At 42.9% G+C, this 27,953-nt stretch overlaps 1 protein-coding gene across 1 annotated transcript in view; it reads right to left on the reverse strand.

Moving 5' to 3' along the window:
* Positions 1-27,953, reverse strand: part of LOC127581569 (ephrin type-A receptor 7) — a 382,237-nt gene that overhangs the window by 231,041 nt on the left and 123,243 nt on the right. The window contains 1 exon segment of the mRNA XM_052036035.1: positions 924-1,079. Within this exon segment, the coding sequence (XP_051891995.1) occupies positions 924-1,079 (156 nt within the window).

The raw sequence follows: 27,953 nt of genomic DNA on the forward strand, positions 1-27,953 counted from the left end.
GGACCCATGCTGCTTGGATGCAGAAGGCTGTGTTAGTGTGGAGAGGCAAACAAAGCAGGATAGTCCTTAATGCTCTGGGCTGCCAGCACTAGGAAGTAGAGGGAGGGAGGACACTTAATAAAACAAACTCAAGTGTCTGAAATATGAATGAATTTTCAAGAAAGTCTTGCAACACAAGTCAATTCCTCTTCTCAATAGAAGACAATTGTTTGTGATAAAACTTGCAAAGGGTTTTATTCATTAACTTTAGTGCTTTACCAATACTAGCCTTCTCACCAGGGGAATCCTATTGGCACTATGCCAAATAACACTCAAGGTGTTCATCTTGGAGTCAGCTTGAAGCACACCTAGCAGAAGCCTGGGAAAGCACAAGACACACTCCACTTGACAACAAACTAACCTCATCCCAAACTTTCATACCCTAGCTGAAATACTAATAAATTTTGACTTGATTTCAGAGCTTTCAGTTCGATTCTTAAACACTTCACCTGGGGGCAGCACGATGGTACAATTTATAGAGCTGCTGTCTCACAGTTCAAGATCCCAGGGTCCCATCCTGACCTCTGTTACTGTCTGCGTGGAGTTTGCATGTTCTCTCTGTGACTCCAGATTCCAGGTTCCCCCCAACAGTGCAAATAAGTGCCGGCTGGTAGGTTAACTGAACGCTGTAAGTTGTCCCTGGTGTGTAGATGAGTGGCAGAATCTGAGGGGAGTTGATGTGAATGTGGGAGAATAAAATATGGCTAGTGTTGGATTAGTGCAAATGGAGACTTGATGGTCAGTAGCAACTCGGTGGACAGAAGCTCATTTCCATGTTTTTTGACTATGACTTCAATCATCAGGACTGGAAAAGTAATTAGGTCTATTTCTCCACTGTCCTTACATCAACACATGCAAAAAAAAATAATTACCGGCAGACTTACTGGTGCAAGGGGCTGACGCAGGATCCGAAGACAGCTTGTAGTGGTCATCCTTACAGTAGCACTGGACAGATCCTGCTTCTTCGGTGTAACTATGCTCAGGGCACCAGGAGCATTCAGTTTCTTGAGCCGACGACTTAAAGGACCCCGGTGGACACGCTGAAAATAAAGTTGACACGTTGAAGGTGGCCTGTTCAGTTGCTATGTGCAGAGCTCAGAGTTTAGAACGACTGCAGACTTTATAATACCAGCTATCCATACCCTGTGCCCCCAAACCCTCCAATGATATCCCCATCTCAAGTATGTAACAAAAGGGACTTTAACTCCCTCAAACCATTGAGGAATCTCAAGGAGCCCAATAAGTTCATGCCAGTTCCCAGCAGAACAATCTCTTCAGTTCTATTCTCCTCCCCTTTTCTCCTCAGTCTCACATGCCCACCAACTCCCCTTCAGTTCTTTTGACACTTACCTACACTAAGGTGTCATTTCCAGTCGACAACTAACCTCTGACATAGCAATTAGAACTGCTGCCTCCAAGCGCCAGTGACCCAGATTCCATCTTGACCTCAGGTGCTGTTTGTATGGAGTTTGCACATTCACCCCATGGGTTTCCTCTGGGTGCTCTGATTTCCTCCGACATCCCAAAGAAATGGTGGTAGGTTAATTGTGTGCTGGAAATGACCTCTAAGTGTAGGTAAGTGTTGAAAGAGCCAAAGGGGAGTTGGTGGACATGTGAGAGTGAGAGTATGAAAGTGAAAGGGAAGAAGGGAATGGAACTGAAGAGATTGTTCTGCTGGGAGCTGGCATGAACTCATTGGGCTGAATGGCCTCTGTTCGTGTTGCAACATGTAAGGATCGTGTTTTTAGGTACAGATAACAAAAGGGACTTTAATTCCTTCAAACACTGAGGGATTTCAAGGATCTAAGAGTACACAAAGGCAATGTAGGAGAACTAATAGCAAATGTGAGGCAGAAAACGAAAATCACCCTGGACAGTATTGCAAAACAGGTATTGGTTCATTGGTTTTATGCTTTGTTGAAATCATTGATGCTGAATATCAGGCTGGCCTTATGAAAGGATGGATGAGATTCTGCCCATGTTCATTTCTGTCCACATTTGTCATCAGTTTGTTGCTTCAACACCAGATGCCACTGGACCTCGAGCACCCCTCACCGTAATGTCCCAATACACAAATGGTCGACTCCCATTTTAATAAACAAATGCTGTCTCTACACTGCTTCAGCACAGCATGGAGTAAAGCAAGAAGCTGGCAAATCTTTTGTGCTTGCAGAACCAAAATCCCCATGCAATAAAGAAGAACTGAAAATAAACTAAGGTCAGGGGAACAATGAGAAGAATACAACTAAAATAAGCAGCATTCATAAAAAAAAACTTAACAGCATTACAGCAGGCTCTGTAAATTAAACAATAAAGAAAAATGTCAGAGCAAAATCAAACAATATTTTGGAACGTACTCGCAATGTAAAAATAAAACTCTTCTGTAATAATTCTTTTGACAGCTGGAGCCTTTTTTTTCCCCTCAATAACAATTAGACCCTCTCCTTTTATTGACTCAAAAGGCCACAAGAATTGCTGAAACTCCACTCTGATAACTTAAGATGAGCTGGAAATATATCGTCTCCCTCCAATCGATTTGAAGAAAAGTATCATTTAGTGTGTAACAACCTATTCAGTTGTAACTGTGCCTAGACCCTTAGGCAGACTGTTCCCAGCACGTCTATCTTCGAAGGAAGTCTGTATTTACTGATGAAAATCTGGGGAAATAAGCTTGTTCAAAACGACAAGAGCACAGGTGGACTACAATGCAGTCCCAGCTTGTGACAATCCTGAAGACAGCAGAATACAGCAAGTCAGGGTTGTGTGTGAAGTTTGCTTAAAAACCTAAGAAAATGTGTTGTTGTTTATTAAAGACCGGGTTGAAACAGTTCACTCAGTAAATGGCATACAGCATGGTGATTAGTTCTGCCAAGAGCACAGAGGGTTCAGCTTAAATCTAACTGACCACCAATTATATCTTGAAATCCCAACTAAGATCCAACAGCAGAACTTGCAAGTTTATAGCTTTGTTTATGCAGCAGTTACCAATCTCAGATTATATCCATTGACTGAAACAAAGAGGACAAACCAGGGTTACTTTGTGGACTTACGCCCGTCACAGCATTTGGGGAATTATACACTAACTGTAGTGCAGAATGGATGAACATGGCTGGTTGCTGCTAATGCTAAATAATTTTCAAAACAAGGAGTGTACAAACTCCAAAGACTCAAACTGATCAGTAACCTCTGATTTCAGCACCTAGAAAGAACTACATCGTAATGTCTGCAAAATGGAATGCATGATCTGTTTTGCACCAATGCATCTACCATCCTTCTACATTCCTGTCAACTTACACAACCCCGAAGTCTAGGAATTCTGATTCAGAACAAGAATGCTGCACCAGGTTATAGTGTAACACTATTACAGCGCCAGTAACCCGAGTTCAATTCCCGCCACTGTCTGTAAGGAGTTTGTACGTCCTCCCAGTGTCTGTGTGGGTTTCCTCCAGGTGCTCCGGTTTCCTCCCATATTCCAAAGACGTATGGGTTAGGAAGTTGTGGGCGTGTTATGTTGGCGCCGGAAGCGTGGTGACACTTGCGGGCTGCCCCCGGCACACTCTATGCCAAAGATGCGTTTCACTGTGTGTTTCGATATACATGTGACCAATAAAGATACCTTATGTTATAAATGTAAAGGATGCTCTTCAAAAAACGTGAACACCCGCTGAAATATACAACTAATTATTTTATATTATCTCAGAATATTCTTGGTTTCTCCAGCTCCAGCCTAGTCCATCTCCCTACTGCCTTCCTGTATTGCACCATTAGACATTATGCTCTCAGTTGCCCAGGCCTCAAGCTCTGGAATTCCCTCCATTAGCCTCTCCGCCTCCTTTGTGCTTCTATCGAATGACACTCACTGTTAGCTGGATGAAGAAAAGGCAAGAAAAGGATGAAAGAAAAGAACAAGAGTTTTTTTTCTCTCCTGAACCCACCCCTCCTTGAATGCCTTCCCCAGACTTCTTCCAGACATTGCCAAGTGCTAGTTCTGTACCAGTCCGTGGCGGATGTGTTGAGCAGAGGCAAGACAAAAGGAGAGAGTGGGTGAGGGATGAAGAGGTGGGATGAGGGATGGGGAGATGGGGATGGAATAAGAGCTAGGGAGAGGAGGAAGGGAGAGGGTTTAGGGGAGGGAGGAGGAGAGAAATGGGAGATGGGGTGAGGATTGCAGAGGGAGGAGGGGAGGGGTTGAAGAATGGAGGCAGAGAGACGGGGGAAAGGGGAGGTGAAGAGGGGAGGGAATGGGATGAGGGGAGGAGGGGATGAGTTCTGGATTCCGTCAGAAGAATAAAATGCGGCCGTATTTTACACGTCCCATTGCAGCCTCTGTCTCGATATCACTCGTTGGCTAACCTTGACTGTAAGATCTTCTGTACATTGGACAAAGACAATTGCAGATCCCATATTAAAAGTTAAAGGCAATCTCAGCCACCAGAAGCAAACTTACTCCCCAAATAGCGCACGGGAGGGCTGTCATACTATAGCGGGACTAGCTTAGATAGGTATCTTGGTTGGCATGGATGAGTTGGGCTGAAGGGTCTTTTTCTGTGCTGTATAACGCTATGACTGAACAACTTCCTGAGGCAAATTTTCATTATCAGAATGCAACCATTGGCTCCTTGTTTCAGTGAGGCAAGAGCCAAATGTATTGGTGAGACTGGAGTCACAACAAGGGTGGCACATTTCCTTCCCTAATAGACATTTATGAGCCAACTGCATTTTTAGAATGGTTTTATGGTACCTCTCACTGACACCAAAACTCTTCATTTAGAATGAAAAAGTTGGCCCACTTCTGCATGCCAAGAGCTCTCGGGTTTTTCCTCCCCTGAAAGAAAGTTTGTACCTCGTGCCTATGAGAGAGATCCTTTTAAATTCTTCTTTTTAAGGTGGAGGGGATAGTTCAGAGAAATACATCAATGAAATCACTTCAGCCACTTTTTTCACCTCTTCTTACAACACAGAAGGATGCATCAATTCCACACCAGCTCCCAGAGCATTCCTTGAAGCCCTATTACCCCTCTTATTTCCCTGCTGCCTCGCTGCCTCGGTAAAGCAGCCAGCATAATCAAAGACCCCACCCACCCAGGACATTCTCTCTTCTCCCCTCTCCCATCAGGCAGAAGATACAAAAGCCTGAAAGCACAAACCACCAGGCTCAAGGACAGCTTCTATCCCGCCATTATAAGACTATTGAATGGTCCCCGGTACAAAAAGATGGACTCTTGACCTCACAATCTGCCTTGTTATGACCTTGCACCTTATTGTCTACCTGCACTGCACTTTCTCTGTAACTGTAACACTTTATTCTGCATTCTGTTATTGTTTTACCTTGTACTACCTCAATGCACTGTGTAATGAATTGATCTGTATGAATGGTATGCAAGACAAGTTTTTCACTGTACCTCAGTACAAATGACAATAACAAACCAATTCCAGTTATTCTCCTTCACCTGTCTATCAACTCCCTGCTGATCCTCCTGCCACCCACCCATGCAAGGGACAATTTCCGGGAGCAAATTAGCCCACCAACAGGTCTTTGGTGGGTTAATTGGAGGAAATGGGAGTACTGGGGGAAACTCCTTACAGTCAGCACCTGGCTTCGGGATCGAACCCAGGACATCATTTTCTGCTGAGAGGTGGCATTGACAGCCTAAAGCATCGTTGAAAATGGAACCAAAAAATAATAGCCCAGAATTTGCAATGACCTCCATGAGCAGAACAACATCGGCGTTCATCATTATGTTGGAAGAATTCTGAATTTTACAGTTGAATAGTTAAATAATGATATTCAGAGATTGCTGTCAACAACTCCCTGTTTTTCCACAGGGTACACCGTTTCTTGATGTGATTATGCATCTACAAAATATTTTTTGTTGCTGAAAAAATTCTAACGGTGTTGTGCCTTGTTGAATCAGGTTTAACAGAGTTTTTGATTTGGCACTGATTGTAAAATCAAGGCCAATAAATGTCAGCCAATGGTGACAGTTACTTTGGGGAAGAATTATGATTTTTAATCCATATCTCTGAAAATTAATAAATGATGATTTGGAGAAAGTAGACCTTGAAAATGATTTCTACATTTATGACCGTATTGTATCAAAATGGGTTTAAAATAACACCATTCCATAACAGAGACACAAGAGACTGCAGATGTGGAATATGGAGCAAAGATAATCTGCTGGAGGAAATCAGCAGGTTAGGCAGTATCTGTAGTGGGAAATAGTCAACAATTCTGGTCGAGACCCTTCATCTAGACTGCTGAAGGGTCTCAATTGGAAATGTTTCCCTCCAAAGATGCTGCCTGACCCACTGAGTTCATAAAAACATAAGAAGGACATAAGAAATAGGAGCAGGAGGAGGCCATCTGGCCCATCGAGCCTGCTCCGCCATTCAATAAGATCATGGCTGATCTGGATGTGGACTCAGCTCCACCTACATGCCTTCTCCCCTTAACCCTTAATTCCCCTACAATGCAAAAAAATTATCTATCTGTGTCTTAAATATATTTAATGAGGTAGCCTCTACTGCGTCCCTGGGCAGAGAATTCCACAAGTTCACTACACTCTGAGAAAAGCAGTTTCTCCTCATCTCTGTCCTAAATCTATTCCCCCGAATCTTGAGGCCACGTCCCCTAGTTCTAGTCTCACCTACCAGTGGAAATAACCTTCTTATCTATCCCTTTCATAATTTTGTGCCTCTGTAAGATCCCCTCACATTCTTCTGAATTCCAGTGAGTATAGTCCCAGGCGACTCAATCTCTCCTCATAGGCAAATGCCCTCATCTCCGGAATCAACCTGGTAAAGAGACCAGAACTGCATACGGTACTCCAAGTGCAACCTCACCAGTACCCTGTTCAGTTGCAGCATAACCTTCCTGCTCTTAAATTCAATCCCTCCAGCAATGAAGGCCAACATTCCATTTGCCTTCTTGATAACCTGTTGCATCTGCAAACCAACCTTTTGCGATTCATGCACAAGCACTTCCAAGTCCCTCTGCACAACAGCATGCTGCAATCGTTCATCACTTAAATAATAATCTGATCTTCTATTTTTCCTTCCAAAGTGGATGACCTCGCATTTACCAACATTGTACTCCATCTGCCAGACCCTTGCCCACTCACTTAACCAATCTACATCTCTCTGCAGACTCTCCAATGGTTTGTTGTCTGCACCCTACATATCTATCAGCTGATCCTCATCAGTTCCCTTCAGGTTCTACCACTTGGGAATTTACAGTGGCCAATTGCACTCCCACCTTCAAGAATCTATGGACTTGTATTCCGAGATCTCTCTGTTCCTCAATATTCCCCAAGACCCTACGATTCATGATGTGTGTCCTAGCCTCATCAATGCTCCCAACCTAAGCTATGCCCTTGACAAAGCTATGTTGGCTGTTCCTGCCATTCCAAGTGATCTTTAACCCTTTCCCTCAGAACGTTTTTCCAGTATCTTCCCTACCACTGGCATTAAACTCACAGGTCTATAGTTACCAGGTTTTTCCCTGCTCCTTTCTGAAAAGGGAGACCCTTGCTGCCCTAAGTCACCTGATACCTCACTTGTGTCCAATAAAGATACAAAATCTCAGCCAGAGCCCCAGCAATCTCTTCCCATGCCTCCCATAGTTGCCTGGGATAAACCTCATCTGGTCCTGGGGATTTATCCATCTTTAAGCCTACAATGCATCAAGTACCTTCTAGAACCATAGAACACTACAGCACAGAAAACGGGCCATTCAGCCCTTCTAGTCTGTGCCGAAACTTTATTCCACTAGTCTCATTTACCTGCACCCAGTCCATAACCCTCCAGACCTCTCTCGTACATGTATCTATCCAATTTATTCTTAAAACCTAAGAGTGAGCCTGCATTTACCACATCAGATGGCAGCCCGTTCCATACTCTCACCACTCTGTCAGTGAAGAAGTTCCCCCAAACCTTTCCCCTTTCACCCTAAAGCCATGTCCTCTCGTACTTATCTCTCTTAATCTAGGTGGAAAGAGCCTACTCACATTAACTCTGTCTATACCCCTCATAATTTTGTAAACCTCTATCAAATCTCCCCTCATTCTTCTATGCTCCAAGGAATAAAGTCCTAACCTGTTCAATCTTTCCCTGTAACTCAACTCCTGAAGACCTGGTTACTGATATCCTTCCTATAGTTAGGTGACCAGAACTGCACACAATATTCCAAATTTGGCCTCACCAATGTCTTATACAACCTCACCATAACATCCCAACTCCTATACTTAGTACTTTGATTTACGAATGCCAGGATGCCAAAAGCCTTCTTTACAACCCTGTCTACCTGTGACACCACTTTCAGGGAATTATGTATCTGAACTCCCAGATCCCTATATTCCTCCGCACTCCTCAGTGCCCTATTATTCTCAGTTCTCTTTATTTATAGAGTCCTGCACTAGACTTTCACCTCCCCCTTCACTGAATTCTCCAACTACAAACTCTGTTTTGATTATGAATACTGATGAAAAGTATTTATTTCGGACCTCGCCTGTACCTTTTGGTTCCACACACAGATTCTGTGCTCCCAATCTACCTTTGCCAGGTCCTTGCTCATACTAATGAAATCGTTCTTACTCCAAGTTAAGACCTTTATTACTTGTCCATTCCTATTCTTTTCTATAACCACTTTAAAATATATGGAATTGTGGTCACCGTCTCCAAAATGATCCTCCGCTGACATTCCCTCCACCTAACCAGCTACATGCCCCAAGGTGCAGTAATGCTCCTTCCTTCGATGGTCTATCTACATACTGTTTCAAAAAGATCTCCTGGACACACCTCAAAAATTCCACCCCTTCTGAGCCTTGTTAAGGCAATCCCAGTTAATATTTGGAAAATTGAAATCCCCCAGTACAATAACCCTATTTTTATTGCATCGCTCCAATATCTGCCTACATATCTGTTCCTTCATCTCTTGTTGACTCTGGAAGGTCTATGATACACCCTCAGTAAAGTGACAAGGCCCTTTTTGTTTCTAATTTCTACCTACAAGGCCTTGTTTGAGGAACCTTCAAACTGAAGTAATTCAATTGTTCACTAACAGTGCAATATCTCCTCCCCTTTTAGAGAAACAAAGGACTGCAGATGCTGGAATCTAGATGAAAAACCCAATGATGCTGGAGGAACTCAGCAGGCCAGGCAGCATCCGTGGAGAAAAGCAGGCAGTCAACATTTCAGGTCAGGACCCTTCCTGGGGTCTGAAGATAGGAAAAGGGAAGCCCAATATATAGGAGGGAAAAGCAGAGCAGTGATAAGTGGACAGAAGGGGGGAGGCGGGATGGGCAAAAAGTGGTTATAAGTAGATGCAGATAAGAGATAGTGATAGGCAAGTGCGGGGGGAGGGGAGAGCAGATCCACCGGGGGATGGGTCAAAGGTAAGGAGGAAAAACGGGGGGGGGGGGGGGGGGGGGTAGAAGAAAGAGAGATAGGCTAGGAAAGGGAAGAAAAGAGGCATGGTTGGGGGTTGGTGTGGGGATTTCTTAAAGTGGGAGAATTCAATGTTCATGCTATTAGGCTGCAAGGTTCCAAGATGGAAAATGAGGTGCTGTTCCTCCAGTTTGCGCTTGGAATTCTCCTGACAGTGGAGGAGGCCGAGGACTGACACATCAGTGATAGTGTGAGAAGGGGAGTTGAAGTGACTGGCAACGGGGAGATGCAGATCGCAGTTACAGACAGAGCGCAGGTGTTCTGCAAAACGGTCACCTCGTCTGTGTTTGGTCTCGCCAATGTAGAGGACGCCACACTTGGAGCACTGAATGCAGTAGGGAGGTGCAGGTGAATCTCCGTTCCACCTGAAAGGACTGTTTGGGTCCCTGGATGGAGGTGATGGATGTGGTGTAGGGGCAGGTGTTGCACCTATGGTGGGGGCAAAGGAAAGTTCCCAGGGTGGGAGTGGGTGAGGTGGGGGGGGGGGGAAGAGTGAACTAGGGAGTCGCGGAGAGAGGTCGGTCCCTGTGAAAGGCAGAAAGGGGTAGGGAGGGGAAGATATGCTTGGTAGTGGGGTCCCGTTGGAGATGGCAGAAGTGGCGGAGAATGATGTGTTGGATACGTAGGTTGGTGGGATGAAATGTGAGGACAAGGGGGACCCCATTCCTGTTGGGTCTGGGAAGTGTGGGGGTGAGAGCAGAGGTGCAGGAAATGGCAGAGATACGGGTGCGAGCTCTCTCAACCACAGTCAGGGGGAAGCCATGGTTAGTAAAGAAGTTGGACATCTCGGATGTGCTGGAGTGGAAAGCCTCATCATGGGAGCAGATGTTGCAGAGGAACTGAGGAAAAGGGATCGTGTCCTTGCAAGAGACAGGGTGGGAGGAGCTGTGGGCGTCAGTGGGTTTGTAGAAGATGTCGGTGGATAAGGAATCTCCTGAGATGGAGACGGAAAGATCAAGGAAGGAGAGAGAGTGTCAGAGATAGTCCAAGTGAATTGGAGAGCAGGGTGAAAATTTGTGGTGACATTTATGAAACTGTTGAGCTCCACACAGGTGGAGAAGGAGGCACCAATGCAGTTGTTGATACAGCGGAGAAAGAGTTGAGGAATGAGGCCAGAGTTGGCTTGGAACAGAGACTGTTCAATGTAACCAATGAAGAGGCAGGCATAGCTGGGGCCCATGCGAGTGCCCATAGCCACACCCTCGGTCTGTAGAAAGTGAGAGGAATTGAAAGTGAAGTTTTTAAGGGTGAGGACAAATTCATCTAGGTGGAGGAGAGTGTTCGTGGAAGGGGACTAGCTCTGTCTCTGGTCAAGAAAGAAGCGGAGGGCGGTGAGGCCGTCATGATGGGGAATGGAGGTATATAGGGACTGGACATCCACGGTGAAGATGAGGTTGTGCGTGCCAGTGAACACAAAGCTATGGAAGAGTTGGAGAGTGTGTGATGTGTCATGGACGTAGGTGGGAAGGGATTGGACAAGGGGGGGGGGGACAGGATAGTGTCCAGGTACAAGGATACAAGCTCCGTGGGGCAAGAGAACGTGGAGACAATAGGTCTGCTGGGACAGTCCTTCTTGTGGAGTTTGGGGAGGAGATAGAAGCGGGCAGTCCTCGGTTGCAGGACTTTCACGTTGGTAGCTGTAGGGGGGAGATCTCCCGAGGTGACGAAGTCAGTGATGGTGCGGGAGATAACATCCTGGTGGGGTCATGGTTCAGGGGTAGGTAGGAGAAAGTGTCCGAGAGTTGGCCTCTGGCTTCTGCAAGGTAGAGGTCAGTACACCAGACTAACACGGCACCACCTTTGTCGGCAGGTTTGATGATGTTGTCAAGGTTGGTGCGGAGGGATTGGAGAGCAGGGCGTTCAGAAGGGGTGAGGTTGGAGTGTGTGAGGGGAGCTGAAAAGTCAAGACAGCTGATGTCGCGCCGACAGTCGGCTATGAATAGGTCCAGGGAAGATAACAGGCGCACTGGGGGAGTCCAGGTGGAAGAACAGGGCTGGAGGCAGGAAAACAGGTCGTCAGAAGGGAGAGAGGACTTCTTACTGAAGAAGGCGGCATGGAGGCAGAGAAAAAAAGAGCTCGGCATCACGCCAGGCTCGGAATTTGTTGAGGTGGGGGCGTAGACATAAGGAGGTGAGGCCTTTTAAAATACTTAGCTTGTCTGATAAAGGGACGAGCATTAATATGTTGAATAAATGTTATTCTTGTCACATTTACACAATTCCCATTTATATAATGAAACACAAAAAGAAAGAGAAATCTTCTGGGACATGGGGATGAACATTTCTCAACAACAAAGTGATAATGAAATGTTAGACTATATGTCAGCTTGTCAAAACTAGAATTTCAGTCTCTGCATTAAGTTCTGCTTTCTTGAAAATCCAGGCAATTGCAATTGTATAACATTTTAAGAAGTGCTATACATATTTTACTGTTGATATTATAAGGTGTCAGTATTTTAAAACTAATTAGAGCAGCACAGTGATATAAGAGTGATAGAATAATAAACCCTGCACTTATGCAGCATCTTACTACATTATAGAAGTTATGGCCATGGAAGTTCAGAGCACAGAAGGAGACCATTCAGCCCAGCTCGTTCAAGTCGGCCAAAAAGGCTTTTCAAAATAATCACATTCGTCGGTTGCAGGTCCACAACCTTCTAAGGAATCCATTGACTTTTAAGAATCATGATGAGGGTTTCTGTCTTCACACATCTTGAGACAATGAGTTCCAGAACTCCATTGGTCTTTGGGTGGGGAAAAAAATTCAACTCTTCTCTAATCTTTCAACTATTGCCTTAAATCTAAGCCCTTTAGTTTTTGACCATGCCAAGAAGGGAAAACAGTCCTTTATGTCCTTCCCATTTTGGGCAGTCAGAACTTTTGCATCTTAATTAAATTTTATTTCAGCTTCCCCTATTCTGAAGATCACCAGTCAGGCCTCACCAATCTTCAAGCATCATTGTATATCTCCCTTGAAAAACTCCCTCTTCCTATCAAATCCTACTTGTAATTGGACAACCAGAACTTCTTTCTCAATTCATTTTTCAGGACTTGGGTCTTACTGAAAAGGCCAGCATTTATTCCCTATCTCTAGTTGCCTTTGGGGCAAACAAAACCAAACTGCTGGAAGAACTCATCAGAATGAGCAGCATCCTCTTCTCTCCTCTTCCATGAGGCAGAAGATACAGCAGCCTGAGGGCACATACCGTCAGGCTCAAGGATAGCTTCTATCCCACGGTGATAAGACTATTTAACGGTTCTGTTAAATGATGAGATGGACTCTTGACATCACAATCTACCTTGTTGTGATCTGGAACCTTATTGTCTACCTGCAATGCACTTCTTTTGTAGCTGTGACACTTTACTCTGTACTGTTATTGCTTTTACCTGTATGACCTCAATACACTCTGTACTAACTCAATATAACTGCACTGTGTAATGAATTAACCTGTACAATCGGTATGCAAGACAAGTTTTTCACTGTACCTCAGTACAAGTGACAATAATAAACCAATACTAATATCAATACCAATCCATGGATGGGAATGGACAGTCGATGTTTTGGGTCAAGACCCTTCATCCAGATCCAAGTAGCAGAGAAGGTGGGACAGGGCAACGGGTGCAGTGTCAATAACGGTGAAATAATGGATCTACTTTGTATGTGTAATATGCTACTGATGTTGTGAAGTCAGGTTAATAACGTATTAAGTCTAGAACAGAAATGGCACAGTGGTTAAATTATAAGACTCGTAATTCACAGGAACACAAAATAAAAACAGGATCAGCAATAGCATCTGTAGTATGAAAGGCCAGGGGTCAGGTGATGGTGACAACACTACTGACCCTCATGCTCGGATGATAGCATTGCCTATTAGGATCTGAAGCTACACCACTGTCAATGAAGGTTTGGCTCCACCCCATTAGGTAAACACCTTTGTCTTGCTGGACCACTCGGACTGGTCTGTGTGAGCACCTTTGAACCTGGCCACATCTACCATTGGCCCGTTTAAAACACCTTTGTTCTTGCTGGGCTCCCCAGCCCCCAGCAGCATACAAGTGCTGCATAGTTTGTTTTCTATCTCTTTTTCTGTCTCCGAGGATGTTGAGGTGAGCTGTGCACTACTTCAGGGCAGTTCGTTAAGGACTCCCGAGACCAAAGAGCCAAGGTTTGTCCAGAATCAGGGTGTCCAAACGTTGTACTGTCTATTCCTTGATAGTTTGTACGCAGTTATGTGTGTGTGTGTGTGTGTGTGTGTGTGTGTGTGTGTGTGTGTGTGTGTGTGTGTGTGTGTGTGTGTGTGTGTGTGTGTGAGTTTCCCTCCACATTCGTGATCTCCTGCTTGAGAGTGTGTGATGTGCATCTGTTCCCATTCATTCGGTCCCCGCGTTTGTCTTTGTTAATAAACCATTTTTAAATGACAAAGACGGTGTGTCCAGACCTTTATCTTTAAGATACCAAAAGAACCTTTCTGACAACAGCCACCAGACCCCTCAAGCTCACCTCAGCACTCAATATGACGAAGGCTGATCTTCTCACGGCCTCAACTCTTTTGTGCCAGTTCCACATCTCCTTCAATTCCCTAAACTTTCAAAAATTTATCTAATTCCCCTTTAAATACCTCCAATGATACAGCTTCCACAAGCGGATTTGCCACTCTACTTTGCATCCCACAAGCTTTTATTTCTCTCATCAGTTTGCCACGTGCTTCTTAGTTGAACACTTTGCTAAAATCCATGTAGAGTACATCAAATACCAATGCTCATCCACTGTATTCAACCAAGGAACAAGACATGGAAGACAGTGAGATGGAGACACAAGAGGCCACGAGTGCTGGAACCTAGAGCAAAAAACACACTGCTGGATAAACTCAGGTCAGGCAACATCAGAATCAGATTTATCAATACTGACATGTGACATGAAATTGGTTGTTTTGCAGCAGTAGTACAGTGCAAGACATAAAAATCTATAAATTACATAAATAAATAGTGCAAAAAGTAGAATAATGATGTAGTATTCATGGTTCATGGATAGTTCAGAAATCTGATGGCATAGGGGAAGAAGTTGTTCCTAAAACAGAGTGTGGGGCTTCAGGCTCCCCCATGGTAGTAACGTGAAGAGGGCATGTCCCAGATGGTGAGGGTCCTCAGTGATGGCTGCCGCCTTCTTATGGCACCGCCTCTTGAAGATATGGAAGTCATCGTTTCAGGTTGATACCCTGCATCAGTTCTTAGGACGTACATAGTAAATGGTGGGACGCTTAGGAATGTTGATGAACAGCGGGACCTTGAGCAAGTCCAAGTTTCCTGAAGGTGGCAATACAAGTAAGATAGGTAGTGAAGGCTTATGACATGCTTGTTTTTATAAGTCAGGGCACAAAGTATAAAAGTTGGGGCATTACATTGCAGCTTTACAAAACACTGGGTAGACCGCACTTGGAGTATTATGTGTAGTTCTGGTCGCTACACTAGAGGAAGGATGTAGTTGCACTGAAGAGTGCAGGCGCAGTTCACCAGGATGTTGCCTGGATTGCAGGAATTTAATCATGAGGAGAGATTGAATAGACTGATGAGGAGAGATTGAATAAACTCTTAGAATAGGCACATGAATGTGCAGAGAATGGAGGGATATTGACATTGTGTAGGCAGATTAGTTAGGTGTTTAATTACTAGTTTAATTAGTTCGGCACAACATAGTGGGCTGAAGGGCCTGTTCCAGTGCTGTACTCTTGTGTTCTGTGTTCTGACTAGGCTTGTTTTCCCTTGACGAAGGGTGCTAAAGGGTGGCCTGATAGTGGTGTATAAAATTGATAAGAGGAATAGATAGGGTATATAGTCAGATATTTTTTCCCGTGGTAAGGGTATTGAAAACAAGAGGGCATATGTTTAAGGTGAGAGGAAGGAGCTTTAAAGGGGATTTGAGAGGAAAGTTTTTTTTAAACAGAGAGAGTGGTTGACATCTGGAACACAATGCCGGAGAAAGTGGTGGAATCAGATACAATCACTACATCTAAGAGATATTTAGACAGGCACTTAAATAGGCAAATCATAGAAGGATACAGACCTAATGTGGGCTAATTAGTGTAGATAGGCAAAAAGGTCAGTAGATCAAAGGGCCTGTTTCTATGGTGTTCAACTCTATGACTCGAGTTTCATTAGTTGTCTCAAAAGATTCAATTTAGTTCATCAGACAGCATCCTCTCTTCAGATCTGCAGACTTTCCTGTCTCTACCCTTTATTATTTAATTCCATAAAATAAAATTAATAAGCAATTGGAAATGCCAGATTAATCAAGGAAAACTCATGAATTTGTTATGGGGAAATTATTTTCACCAAATTAAATGGACTTTTTTTTTTGGAAGGTTGTAGGTGTTCTTTGAAAACCACAGATAGCTCAGTCCTAAAAGATAACCCCTGCAAAAGGTTGGCAACTTGCAATGCAGTAAAAAGAAGCCACCATTGGATTAAAATAATGGGCTGACAAGATGCAAATGTGATGCAGCTGGTTGAACTGCTGCTTCACAGCTCCAGTGACCTGGGTTGAATCCTGCCCTCAGCTGCTGTGTAGCGTTCTCGCTGTGGCTGCAGATATTTCCCTGGGGTGCTCAGGCTCTGGTCTGTTGTGGACCTGTGGGTTAAGATCATGGCTTGCATGTTATCATGTAGCAGATGGGAAATGGAGATCAATTCTGACATAGCCAAAATTTGAGGAGGATGTTCTACAGTCCCGAGATTTCCTATATTCCAGATTTCCCAGGATTTGGGTAAAGTTCCATTAGATTAGACCTAACCACGATGGAGAAAGGAGGAAATTGCAGGGCAGTTGGCTTAAGACATGTCACAGGGAAAGTATTAGAAACTGTTGTTAAAATATGTTAAAGCAGGATATTTAGGAACATCCAAGGTAATCAGAAAGACCACGTTATTTGAAAACATGTTTGACCAATTTATTGGAGATTCATTGAAGTAACATATAGTGGATGAAGGGGGATCCCCCAGTGGATGCACAATATTTTGAACCAGTGCCACATCAAATGCCTTCTGGAAATTTAAGCTCATGATGTAGGAGGTAACGTATTGGCAAGGATAAAAGATTTGCTGGCATACAGGAGTGAAAGCAGCTTAAATTGGTCTGGGCAAAACGTAACAAGTGATATGCCACAGAAATTAGTGCTGGGGCCTCAACTTCTTATAATTTAAATAAATTAATTGATGAAGGCACTTGAAGAAGTATGGGTTGTTAATTTTGCTTTGGCAGGAAAGTAAGATGAGAAGAGGACATAAGGGGGCTATAAATGGATATACATAGGTTGAGTGGGCAAGATCTACCAGCTGGCGGTACAATGAAGAAAAATGTGAATTACACATTTTGGCAGGAAAAAATTTAAAAAAGCATATTCCCTAAATGGTGTGAAAGATTGCAAAGCTCTGAGATGCAGAAGGATCTGGGTGTCTCAGTGCATGATTCCCATAAGACTAGTTTGCAAATACTGCAATTAATTAGGAAAGCCCACAGAATGTTATTTGGTTATTGTTTGGGGAAGGAAAATACAAAAGTTAGGAAGGCTATGTGTCTGTTTAAATGGTGTATTGGCAAAACAACATCTGGAACTGTGTACAGTATTGCTGCTTATTTAAAGGGAGGATGTTAATGCATTGGGCACAATTCAGAGAAGGTTCACTAGATTTGTATCTGGATTTAATTGGTTGCCTCATGAGGAAAGGTTGGCACTTGCAGTTTAGAAGAGCAAGAGGGGACTTGATTAAAATATATAATATCCTGAAGAGTCTTGACAGGATATGGAGAAGTGTTTCCTCCTATGGAGAATATAGAACCAATGGTCACTGTTTAAAAATATTTGGCCAATCATTTAAAACAGAGACGAGGCCACAATTTTTTTCTCTGCAGGTCATGGGTGTTTGGAACTCTCTTCTTCAAAGGGCAGTGGAGGCAGTCTTTGAATATTTTTAAGGTAAAGTTAGATATGTTCTTGATAAGCGATGCAGAGAGAGGTTACTACAGGGGAGGTAGGAATGTGGAGTCAAGGTAATAATCAGATCAGCCATCATGTTGATAACTGTTGCAGCAAGCTCAATGGGCTGGATGACCTGTTCTTGCTCCTAATTCCTATGTTCCTATGTTGTTGATAGATGGAATCAACGGCTATTTTTGAGGTCAGAAGCAGCCATGAATAGTGGCTGGTGCTGCTTCCTGAATTTCTCTTGAGATGTCCCGCAGTGAAGATCACATCTTCTGGTCCTTTTGATGGACAGAACATCACTGTGATTCAGGAGCATCATTTCAGCCATGGGCAGGACATGGTTAAGCAGGGGCCTAGTGATGGCTTTCTCTATGGTAAACACCAGGAAGACCTTTTTCTAGTCACTGCAAACTTTTAAGGTGTTAACAACAATGTGGGTAATGCTAGTGTTACTTGTGAATGTCCCATAAAGATTGAGATCTTCATCTATGAGATTCACAAAACTATGATGTTGCAGTGTAACTCTGTGCTGTGTCTGCTTTAGCATAGCATGTCCTCTTGATCTGCTGCAAGCTCTCACAGCTGTTAGCATTTGGCCTTGCAGGCAAGAACTCTGCAGCGAGACCATAAAGGGACAAATCATGAAGCAAGCAACCAACTTCAACCTAAAGACAAGTGATGCTACTTAGTGAATGTATATTGCAATAATGGGAGGAGATGGGAGGGCAATTGGGCTGGTGGTGGGAGGGGGAGGGAAGTGGTTAGAGGGACCTGGACAATTTTAGCTAAGAGCAGTAACCTCAAGAGAATGGTTCATTTTGCAAGAAGGTTACAGAGACCCTCTTGGGCTACAGCCAGATGCTCCAGGCACAAGTCCAACCAGAACGGCTCCCCTTTGAGGACTAATTCTACATGAGTACAATCTACACAATGCAGGCAAACACTCATGTCCTTCTGAGGTTCGATGAAAGACCATTTATTTTCCCCTCTTTGAATATGGAATTTGGGGAAAGCAGTAGTGAGCAGCAAATGGTGACATGTGGCAGAGATCAGCAGCAGTATCCTTGAATGATGCCCAGCGTAGGAAGCTAAAAGTGACCCTGCCATCCTTGCCAGGCACGTGCGAAGCAGTGTCTGAGGTCAAAGGATGTCACAGATCTGACTGAGCACAAGGAATGCATTCTGAGAGTTGGCTATTTAAAGAACCAGGTCCCAGGGAAACAGGGTTACTAAAAGCTAGTGGTTCAGTGAGGTTGAAAGTCACACTGCAGATGGATTTTGCTTTTTGCACCAAGATGTACCTCGATTGGAGGAGTTTTATTCCAGAGAAATGGCATGAGGGTAAATGAAAATCCTGCCAAAAAGGCAGAAGTCAAATTCCCTGATTGGCACCAAGATGTCCAGAAATGGGTGCAGCAATACTTTGCTTAATTCAGCTGATTTTTCATCTGCACAGCACTACTTTGTTTCAAAGTTGCACAAAGAAATTTCCAGGGGCCACAGTCTGTAGCAAGGAAACTAGAAAGAAATACTGAGATAAAGATAAAACCAACTGAGAATGATCTGAATCCAGGAGTCAGAGAGGCGAGAACAAATTGTCATCACACACTCACCATTAAAGAACAGAACAAGGTTTACATTGCTCTCAAGGAAGAAGTCCAAAGTTTCACAGTAATTATCCCATCTCAAAGGTTGCTTAGTGCAGTACCAGAGTGCAACATCGTCTGTACGAGGCCTCTATAGAATAGAAAGCTTAATTAAATTCATCACTTTTTGACTGCTTTACTGATTCCCACTGAAACAACAAAAGGACAAATCAGACAGTGATGTGCCCAGGTTATGGGACCAGTAATCCTGATAATCCATTGAAACTACTAATTGGTTCCCTGAATGGAAGTGAGTTACCACTTGCAGTGGGAAAACTTTAAATCCATTCTGTAGCTTCTCTACTTTCCAGCCCCATCTGATCAAGGGTGAATCCGATAGCATAAAGATGATCACCTCATAATTTGATGCCTTCACCTTCATTTTGCATTGTGCCCTGTCTACCTAGAGAGAGTTGTAAGTTATCGACCTCTGTTTTCCTGTAGTTTCCTGCAAAACAGACCCATGCTGTGCAATTCAAAAGAAAACTGAACAGTAAATGGCAATTGTAGACACTTTAGAGGTGGTCCAGTTTGTTTCTCTATTCCAGGTGAGAGCTGCTGACAGAAGTGCTGTATATTGTAAGAGAACAATTAGTGGGTAATGAGTTGTCCTCTCCAAATACATGAGGCAAAAAAAAGAACAAATGTACAAACTTCCATTTACCTAGTGCTTCCGTAACCATGAGGTAGCTCAAAGGTGTTCAAAGTTAATGAATTACTTTTCAAGCACAGCCTCTATTCGGATACAGATCAAAGAAACTCTTGTCTCTTCCTTACCACTACACAAAGTTTTTTTCTTGTATGTTACGGGTAGAGCACTAATTTATCTCCATTCTCCTTGACCCACTGACATCCCAATGCTGTTAAACATCCTAATTATCTTCTACAAATATGGATCGGTTTTAAATATCTTCTCATTCAATGGCTTAACCACTCCTCACTTTCTACTTCACTGATGAAGGATGTTTGAACTAAAACTTTAACTCCATTTACTTTAACCCTGCTGAGCTCCTCCAGAATCATTGTGTTTTTCATTTTAACCCTGTTTCTCTCTCCAAAGATGCTGTCTGATCTGTTGAGATTTTCCAGCATTTTCTGTTTTTTTTTAAATATATATTTTTGATTTACAGCATCTGCAGTTTGTCTTTTAATGTTCACTCCTAAAAGCAGGTTGCAAGTTTTTTTATTACAACCTTCTTGGAATATTCAATGTTGCATGGAGTAAATCAAAAATCAAAAAAGTTGCAGATGCTAAAAATCTGAAACAAAAATGGAAAATGCAGGAATAATTCACAGGCCTGGCAGCATCTCACACGGGATGAGTTGATACTGCCTGACCTGCTGACTGTTTCCTGTATTTTCTATAACCCTGTGGATGAAGTGATGTATACACAAATTATATCATGTTCAAGACTGAAAATTCCATGGGTTCAAAGTCACAGCAATGAGGCCTAATAAAGCAGGACTACAAAACTGGATTCAAGTTTTGTAAGTTCAATCGCTCAGAGAAAAACTGCAAATGCTAGAGACCTTGGAAAAAAAAAGCTTGTTTTTCCTATTCCAGGTGATAGCCACCGACAGAACTGTTGTATATTGTAAGAAAGCGATCAGTGGGTAATGAGTCTTCCTCTGATAAAAGATCAATAACCTGAAATCTTAATTCATTTTTCTCTCTCCACAGATGCACCCTAACCTACTGCGTGTTTCCGGCATTTTAAGTCACTTAGAATAGTTGAAAAAGTGCAGTAAGGGAAAGAACACAAAGGACCTGCCCCATATTGAGACTTCCCACAATCCGAATGTTCTTACATATAATTTTCCCTAAATTTTACACATTTCCAGATCAGGCTGGAGATAATGAGGTTGGAAATTCCTGAAGTCAACAAGCAACAGAGTGAATGAGGCACCTTCAATGAAAAAACGGACTGCATATTACAACACTTCAAACATAACCTATCCGAAGCTGTAAACAAAATGCTAAGCGTTTGACAAATGCAGAATGAGCTGACAGCAACTAACCTTCGGCATTCTGAATTCCATGTCTACTGAAAATATTCCTGACATTACTCTATGATTTTTGTTCCTTTAAACAGTAAATAAGGCAGATGACTGCAGGTAGTCCGTAGGGCAGGTATTGATGAATCCATATTCATTTCAGTGTAATTTGTTCTGTATTAGCAATTATTTAATTCCACATTTACCTTAATCTATTGTATTGCAGAATAATTGATCATCACTCTACCAGAGGATGAACAGAAATGCATTCAAAGCTGCTGAAAATTTTCACTGTGTACTAATTACCAAGATCCCAAATATTCCTTTTCATCAGGGAATCACATTTGGGATTATTTGGGATCACACTGCATCAAGCACCATACCAGAGCTGACATGGTTCCCTCAGATAGGGCATCACTGATATAAAATTATATTCTTCAGCAGGCCATTTGGCCTGTCATATCTGTGCTAATTGTTTGAAAGAGCAATTCATTTAAATCCACTCCTCCTGCCATATTGCCTTACAATCTCTTTCTACTTGGGTATTTATTTAGGTAAAAGCTGAGCAGATCTGGTTTAAAAAAGTCTATGTTTGGGGAAAAGGGAGAAGACATGGGCACAATTCCAGAAAGAGGAGGGTTTGCAATCCAGGGTAAGGATTTAAATGTGCAGGACTTCCACCTCATTAACAGTTAAACTGAGCTTGGGGTGTAGGTTGGCCATTTCTCTTGTGACTGTGGAGAAATGCTCCAAGGCTTCTTTGCAAATTCCACTCATTTCACACCGTTAGGACAATGGGAACCCAGGCAATTAAGGGCAAGTATTGACTTCTTCGCAAACCATGAAATAAATCGGCCTTCAGAGGAACCTTAACAATTTGGTCCTTTGATCAAAGAGGGAAGTGGAAAGATAATGGTGGGCAATGGTCTTCATTGTCACTCAGATCCCAGATGATCCCATCTTGCATGGCATCCTGCTATAGTGAAAGTCTGCAATAATCTCACGGCTATGCTCCAAGGGTCAGTATGGGGCTTGAAACAAGTCAAAGCAAGGCTCCAAAATCTCATTTTGCTGCATTCCTAGATAGCCTGGATGGATAACACTTCTCCCCTTGGATTCTTATTCCAGATAATGTACTTAACACTTGAGATGCGAGTATAGTTTCTTGATCCAACCAAAAAATATGCCTTAACAGAATGAAAACACTGCAAGCATCCAGTAAGGCTTAGATAGAAGCATACTTGCCTTTGTTCCAGAAGGCATACGGTGTATTGTCCTTCATAAATCGGGAAATTGAATTTAGGAGCCAAGAGGTAATGTTGCAGCTATATAGGACCCCAGTCAGACCCCACCTGGAGTACTGTGTTCAGTTCTGGTCGCCTCACTACAGGAAGGATGTGGAAGCCATAGAGAGGGTGCAGAGGAGATTTACAAGGATGTTGCCTGGATTGGGGAGCATGCCTTATGAAAACAGGTTGAGTGAACTCGGCCTTTTCTCCTTGGAGCGACAGAGGATGAGAGGTGACCTGACAGAGGTGTATAAGGTGATGAGAGGCATTGATCGTGTAGATAGTCAGAGGTTTTTTCCCAGGGCTGAGATGGTTGCCACAAGAGGACACAGGTTTAAGGTGCTGGGGAGTAGGTACAGAGGAGATGTCGGGGTAAGTTTTTTACTCAGATAGTGGTGAGGGCGTGGAATGGGCTGCCGGCAACGGTGGTGGAGGCGGATACGATAGGGTATTTTAAGAGAATTTTGGATAGGTACATGGAGCTTAGAAAAATAGAGGGTTATGGGTAAGTCTAGTAATTTCTAAGGTAGGGACATGTTTGGCACAACTTTGTGGGCCGAAGGACTTGTATGTGCTGTAGGTTTTCTATGTTCTAAGACTGAGGGTTCAGGACCCACTCCAGCGTTTGACCTATCAAGCTCTGGTATAAAATTAAATCTTTTCATTCCTGGCTAGATTTGGAAGGTGTCTTCTCCTTTTGTACTATACAATCAAGCATGAATTGCTTCCACTCTGATGAGGCCACCATGGCAACCACAGACTCTTCCATTGTTATGGCAATAGATGCCTGATGAGTGGGTGGGTGGGTGGGTTGTTTGTGAGCTGCTGTACTCCCTCTGCCATCTAAGCTGCACTTCCATTTGTTCCCATCACATGGACCCAAGGTTCTCAATACCATTGTCGATGTTCCTTCTCCACCTTGAGCAGCCATGGGACAGGGATTGCCAGGAGTTAGTGGGGATATCGCACATCTTCAAGGCTTTGAGAAGATACCAAAACACCATTTTGAGGTATGGGGAAATTCTCTGAAGTGTCCTGACCTATAATTATCCCTCAGTCAACATTGGAAAACAATATACAGACACAGTGATAGTGCTGTGTATTAATCGGCTACTGAGTTTCCTGGATTATATCAAAATGACAGATCAAAAGCTTGACGGACCAGGCAGAGAGTTAGAGACTTTTGCGACAGGCCTTTTTCCTGTTTGTATTTGATATTAAACTGGGTGTCAGCAGTAACACTTATCAACAGGGATATAAGTAGAAAGAAAAAGAAAGGAGATTTAGAAACAACATGTTCTCTATAAAGATTGTGGCCAAACCAAAAGCACATCATTATCTGTCAAGCTCATTATTCTCCCCAGGTGTTACAGAGAGGAGCTGTATATTACACAGTCTGATATTTCTCAGTCCTGACCAACAATTAATGTACAGTCTACTTCCGAATGGCTTCTGCTTGGAAGAGGGTGGAGATCATGTAGAACAACGGATACAAGCACAAAATACTGCAGATGCTGGTAATCAAAGATTCAGCATATCAGGCAACATCTGTGGAAAGAGATAGAATCAACCTTTCAAGTTATGAGCAGAAATATTAACTGTTTGCCCCTTCACAAATGCTGTCTGGCCTGTTAGATAGTTCCATCATGTTTGTTTTTTTTTGGCAATAACTGCATGTGATTACACTTACAAATGAAGACAAGACTGGGCTGGATTCAAACCCAGCTCCCAGAGGTGAGTGGACAGCATTTATTTACTTTCTTTACCTTTCCCAGAAAGTGGCCTGTCCCTTTAATAAACAGTTGGATCTCAGACCATTGAGCAAACAAAAACACTCTTGGCTGGCAAGTTTCAGAGAGCAAATGTCACCAAAATAATATATTCAGAAAAAAGAAAGCAGCTAATTGTTTAGCAGATGTACTGTGCAATTATATTTTTGGTTAGAGAACAAATGGAACAATGCAGAGTTGTAGAGGCATGCAGCAGGCTGAATTCTCATCTCACCATAGCTGTCTTTAGCCTAAACATTGTATTCCATTGCACCACAAACTAAAAACCCTTACAACAGCACCCCAGCCCCTTACGCAAAGAGCATCCATCATCATTTAAACCCTCTTCCTCCCTCACATAATACAAGGTAAGAACCAAAAATGGCTCTATCTAAGCAATGCTTCTCTCATCATCTCCCTCCAATTAACAATCAGCAATGTTGTGACAAATTGCTGGTACAAACCAAAAACACAGCTAACTCTAAAGTTCGAAGAAGTATTCTTCATACAAATGAAGAACAAAAAATATCTCTTGTTTCACATATCACATTGTAACCTAAACAAAATAATCAGCAGAGTGAAATGTGATATTGCTTCATCTTTCATCAATTTACCATACGGGATCTATTTGATTCCCCATACACCGCATGCAAACCTCTTGCTGAATAGAGCTATAAATAGAAGCTAATAAATCCAACTGGGAATTCAGGACAAACATCTTGACCAAGTGGGAATAATTTGCAAGCAAAAGCCTAAAAGAATCATTGAGGTGAGCAGCATTAAAGTAGATGCTAGATGTATTCTTGGAGGAAGGAATGGAAGGTAAGGCCAATAGGGCATGGTGAAGTAAGGGGTGAGATAGCTTGGCTAGACTGTGAATCGGGTGCAGTTGAATCAGCTTATATGTAGCTTGAACCCAGAGCGATTCCCATCAGAACACAGCTTTTGAACAATCGTTCAACAGAATAGCATTTCCTTAATCACAATGGATTGTGTTAACTCAAGGAATTACAGCAAACAGAATGGTGATAGTTAAATCAGAGATAGGGAAGTAGCAAAATCATTTGTATGTGGACAGATATCTTAATCACCTGATGTACTTTCCCACATGAAATGCAATTCAGTTATAGATTTTTTTTAATAATAGTGATAGAATCATAGAGTCGTAGAGTTACACAGCATGGAAGCAGGCCCTTCGGCCCAACTCGTCCATGCCAACCAAGATGTTTTTTTTGAGTTAGTCCCATTTACCTGCACTTGTCCCAAACCCTTCCTATCCATGAAGCGATCGAAATGTCTTAAGCTTTGTAATCGTACCTGCCTCTACCACTTCCTCTAGCAGCTATTCCATATACCCACCACCTTCTGTGTGGAAAAAGCAGCCCATCGCATCCCTTTTAAATCTTTCCCTCTCACCTTAAACCTATGCCCTTTAGTTTTAGTCTCCTCTACATTGGGAAAAAGGCTGTAACTATTCACCTTATCCATGCCCCTCATGATTTTATATACCTCAATAAGGTCACCCCTCAGCCTCCTATGCTCCAGGGAATAAAGTGTTAGCCCATCCAGTCTCTCCTTAAACTCAAGCCCTCCAGTCCCTTGTGAATCTTTTCTTCACCATTTCAGCTTAATGACATACCTCCTGTAACTGGGCAACCAGAACTGCACACCAACTGTGGTCTCACCAATGACTTTTACAGTTGTAACAGGAAAAGTGGTTTATCCATTGGTTGACTGGAGAAATTATAGTATTAAATACAAGGAAGAGACTTTTAAAGTTGATAGAATTAGCAGTATACCAGAGGATTGGGAACATTTTTAACTCTGCAAAGGAAGTCTAAGAAAATGATAACGAAAGGGAAGGTAAAATAAGAGAGTAAATTGGCAAGGAACAAAAATTGACCATAATAACTTCTATAGGTATGTAAATGAAAATATTGAGGGCAAATGTGAGTTCCTTTCAGACAGAGAAGGGAAAATTTATAACGAGGAATAAAAAAAATCATAGCGGAATTAAATGCCTACTTTATGTCCGTCTTCACAGAAGACACGCAAAAAAAACTGTCACAAATACCAGAGAATGAAGAATCTAGCAAGAATGAGCAACTGATGGAAATAAGCATTAGTTTAAAAAATAGTACTAGAAAAGTTGGTGAGACTAAAAGTCATTAAATCCCAAAGATACAACGATCAACACCCCAGAGTTCTGAAGGTAGCAAATGCTCTGGTTATCAACTTGGAAAATTCTATTGATTGTGGAATTAGCCCTGTGGATTGGAGATCGTCAAATCTGACCCCACTATTTAGGGAAGGAAGAGAGAAATCATAGAATTACTACCTTATTAATTTAATGTCAGTAGTGGGGAAGTACTGGAGTCTGAACTGAGGAATGTAATAACAGAACCCCTTGAAACAATAATGTGACTGAGCAGAGTCAGTGTGGATTTCCAAAAGGAAAATTATCTGTCCCATCTGTTGGAGTCCTTTGAAGATGTGACTCATAAAATTAATAAAGGGAAACCATTAGATTTATATTTTCAGGTTTTTGATAAGGTCCCACACAGGAGATTGGCTTACGACGTTGAGCACACGGAGTTGGGGGCAATATACCAACAGAGATTGAGAACTGATTATCAGATAGAAAGCAAAGAATGTGAATAAACAGATGTTTCTCAGGTTGGCAGGCTGTGACTGGTGGGGTACAGTAGGGATCAGTGCTTGGGTGCCAGCTATTCACAATCTATATCAATGATTTGCCTGAGGGGACCCAATGTTATATTTTCAAGTGTGCTGATTTTTTAAAATTTTAAATTAAATTTTATTTACAGCGTGGCAACAGGCCCTTCCAGCCCAATGAATCCGTGCCGCCATTTTAAATCCATATTAACCTACCCGTACGTCTTTGGAATGTGGGAGGAAACCGGAGCACCCGGAGGAAACCCACGCAGATACAGGGAGAACGTACAAACTCCTTATAGACAGCGACGGGAATCGATCCCCGATCGCTGGTGCTGTAATAGCGTCGCGCTAACTGCTACGCTACCATGCCGCCCATGGCTGATAATACAGAACTCAAGGGTACTTTGCTCAGTGAGGCTTCAAGGGGAATATACCTCAGCTGAATGAGTGACAAAACATGGCTGATACAACATAATGCGGAAAAATAAGTTATCTACAATAATACAGGGAATGCAGTGAAGGTTCACCAGACTGGTTCAAGGGAAGGTAGGTTTGCTATACGAGGAGAGATCGAGTAGACTAGGCCTTTATTCCCTAGAATTTAGAAAAAAAAGATCTAATTGAAACTTGTTCTTACAGAACTTGACAGTCCAGATGCAGAGATGTTGTATCCCCTCGCTGTGAAGCCTGGGACCAGGAGACACGGTCGCAGACATGGAGTGAGCCACTTAAGACTGAGATGAGGTAAAACTTCATGTAGCAATGGTGAGTTTTGGAAATCTCTACACCACAGGGCTATGAAAGTTCAGTCATCGAGTTCACTCAGAACAGAGATTGATAGATTTCTGGATTTTAAGGGGATCATGGGATACGGGGATAGTGCAGGAAAATCACATTGAGGTAGAAGATCAGCCACGACCTTGATGAACAATAGAGCAGCTCAAAGGGCCAAATGACCTACTCCTGCCCCTATATCTTACGTTCCATTCATATGCAATGAAAACTTGGGGAATTTCAAGCACAAACTGGAATCCGCCACCTCAGACCTGTTTTTCAGCCTTCTCTTGCACTTCAGCCAGAATCGCACAAGGGGTGTCGTGAACGTCAATCTGA

Source organism: Pristis pectinata, chromosome 22, assembly GCF_009764475.1.
Source record: "Pristis pectinata isolate sPriPec2 chromosome 22, sPriPec2.1.pri, whole genome shotgun sequence".
In the NCBI taxonomy this organism is placed as follows: domain Eukaryota; kingdom Metazoa; phylum Chordata; class Chondrichthyes; order Rhinopristiformes; family Pristidae; genus Pristis; species Pristis pectinata.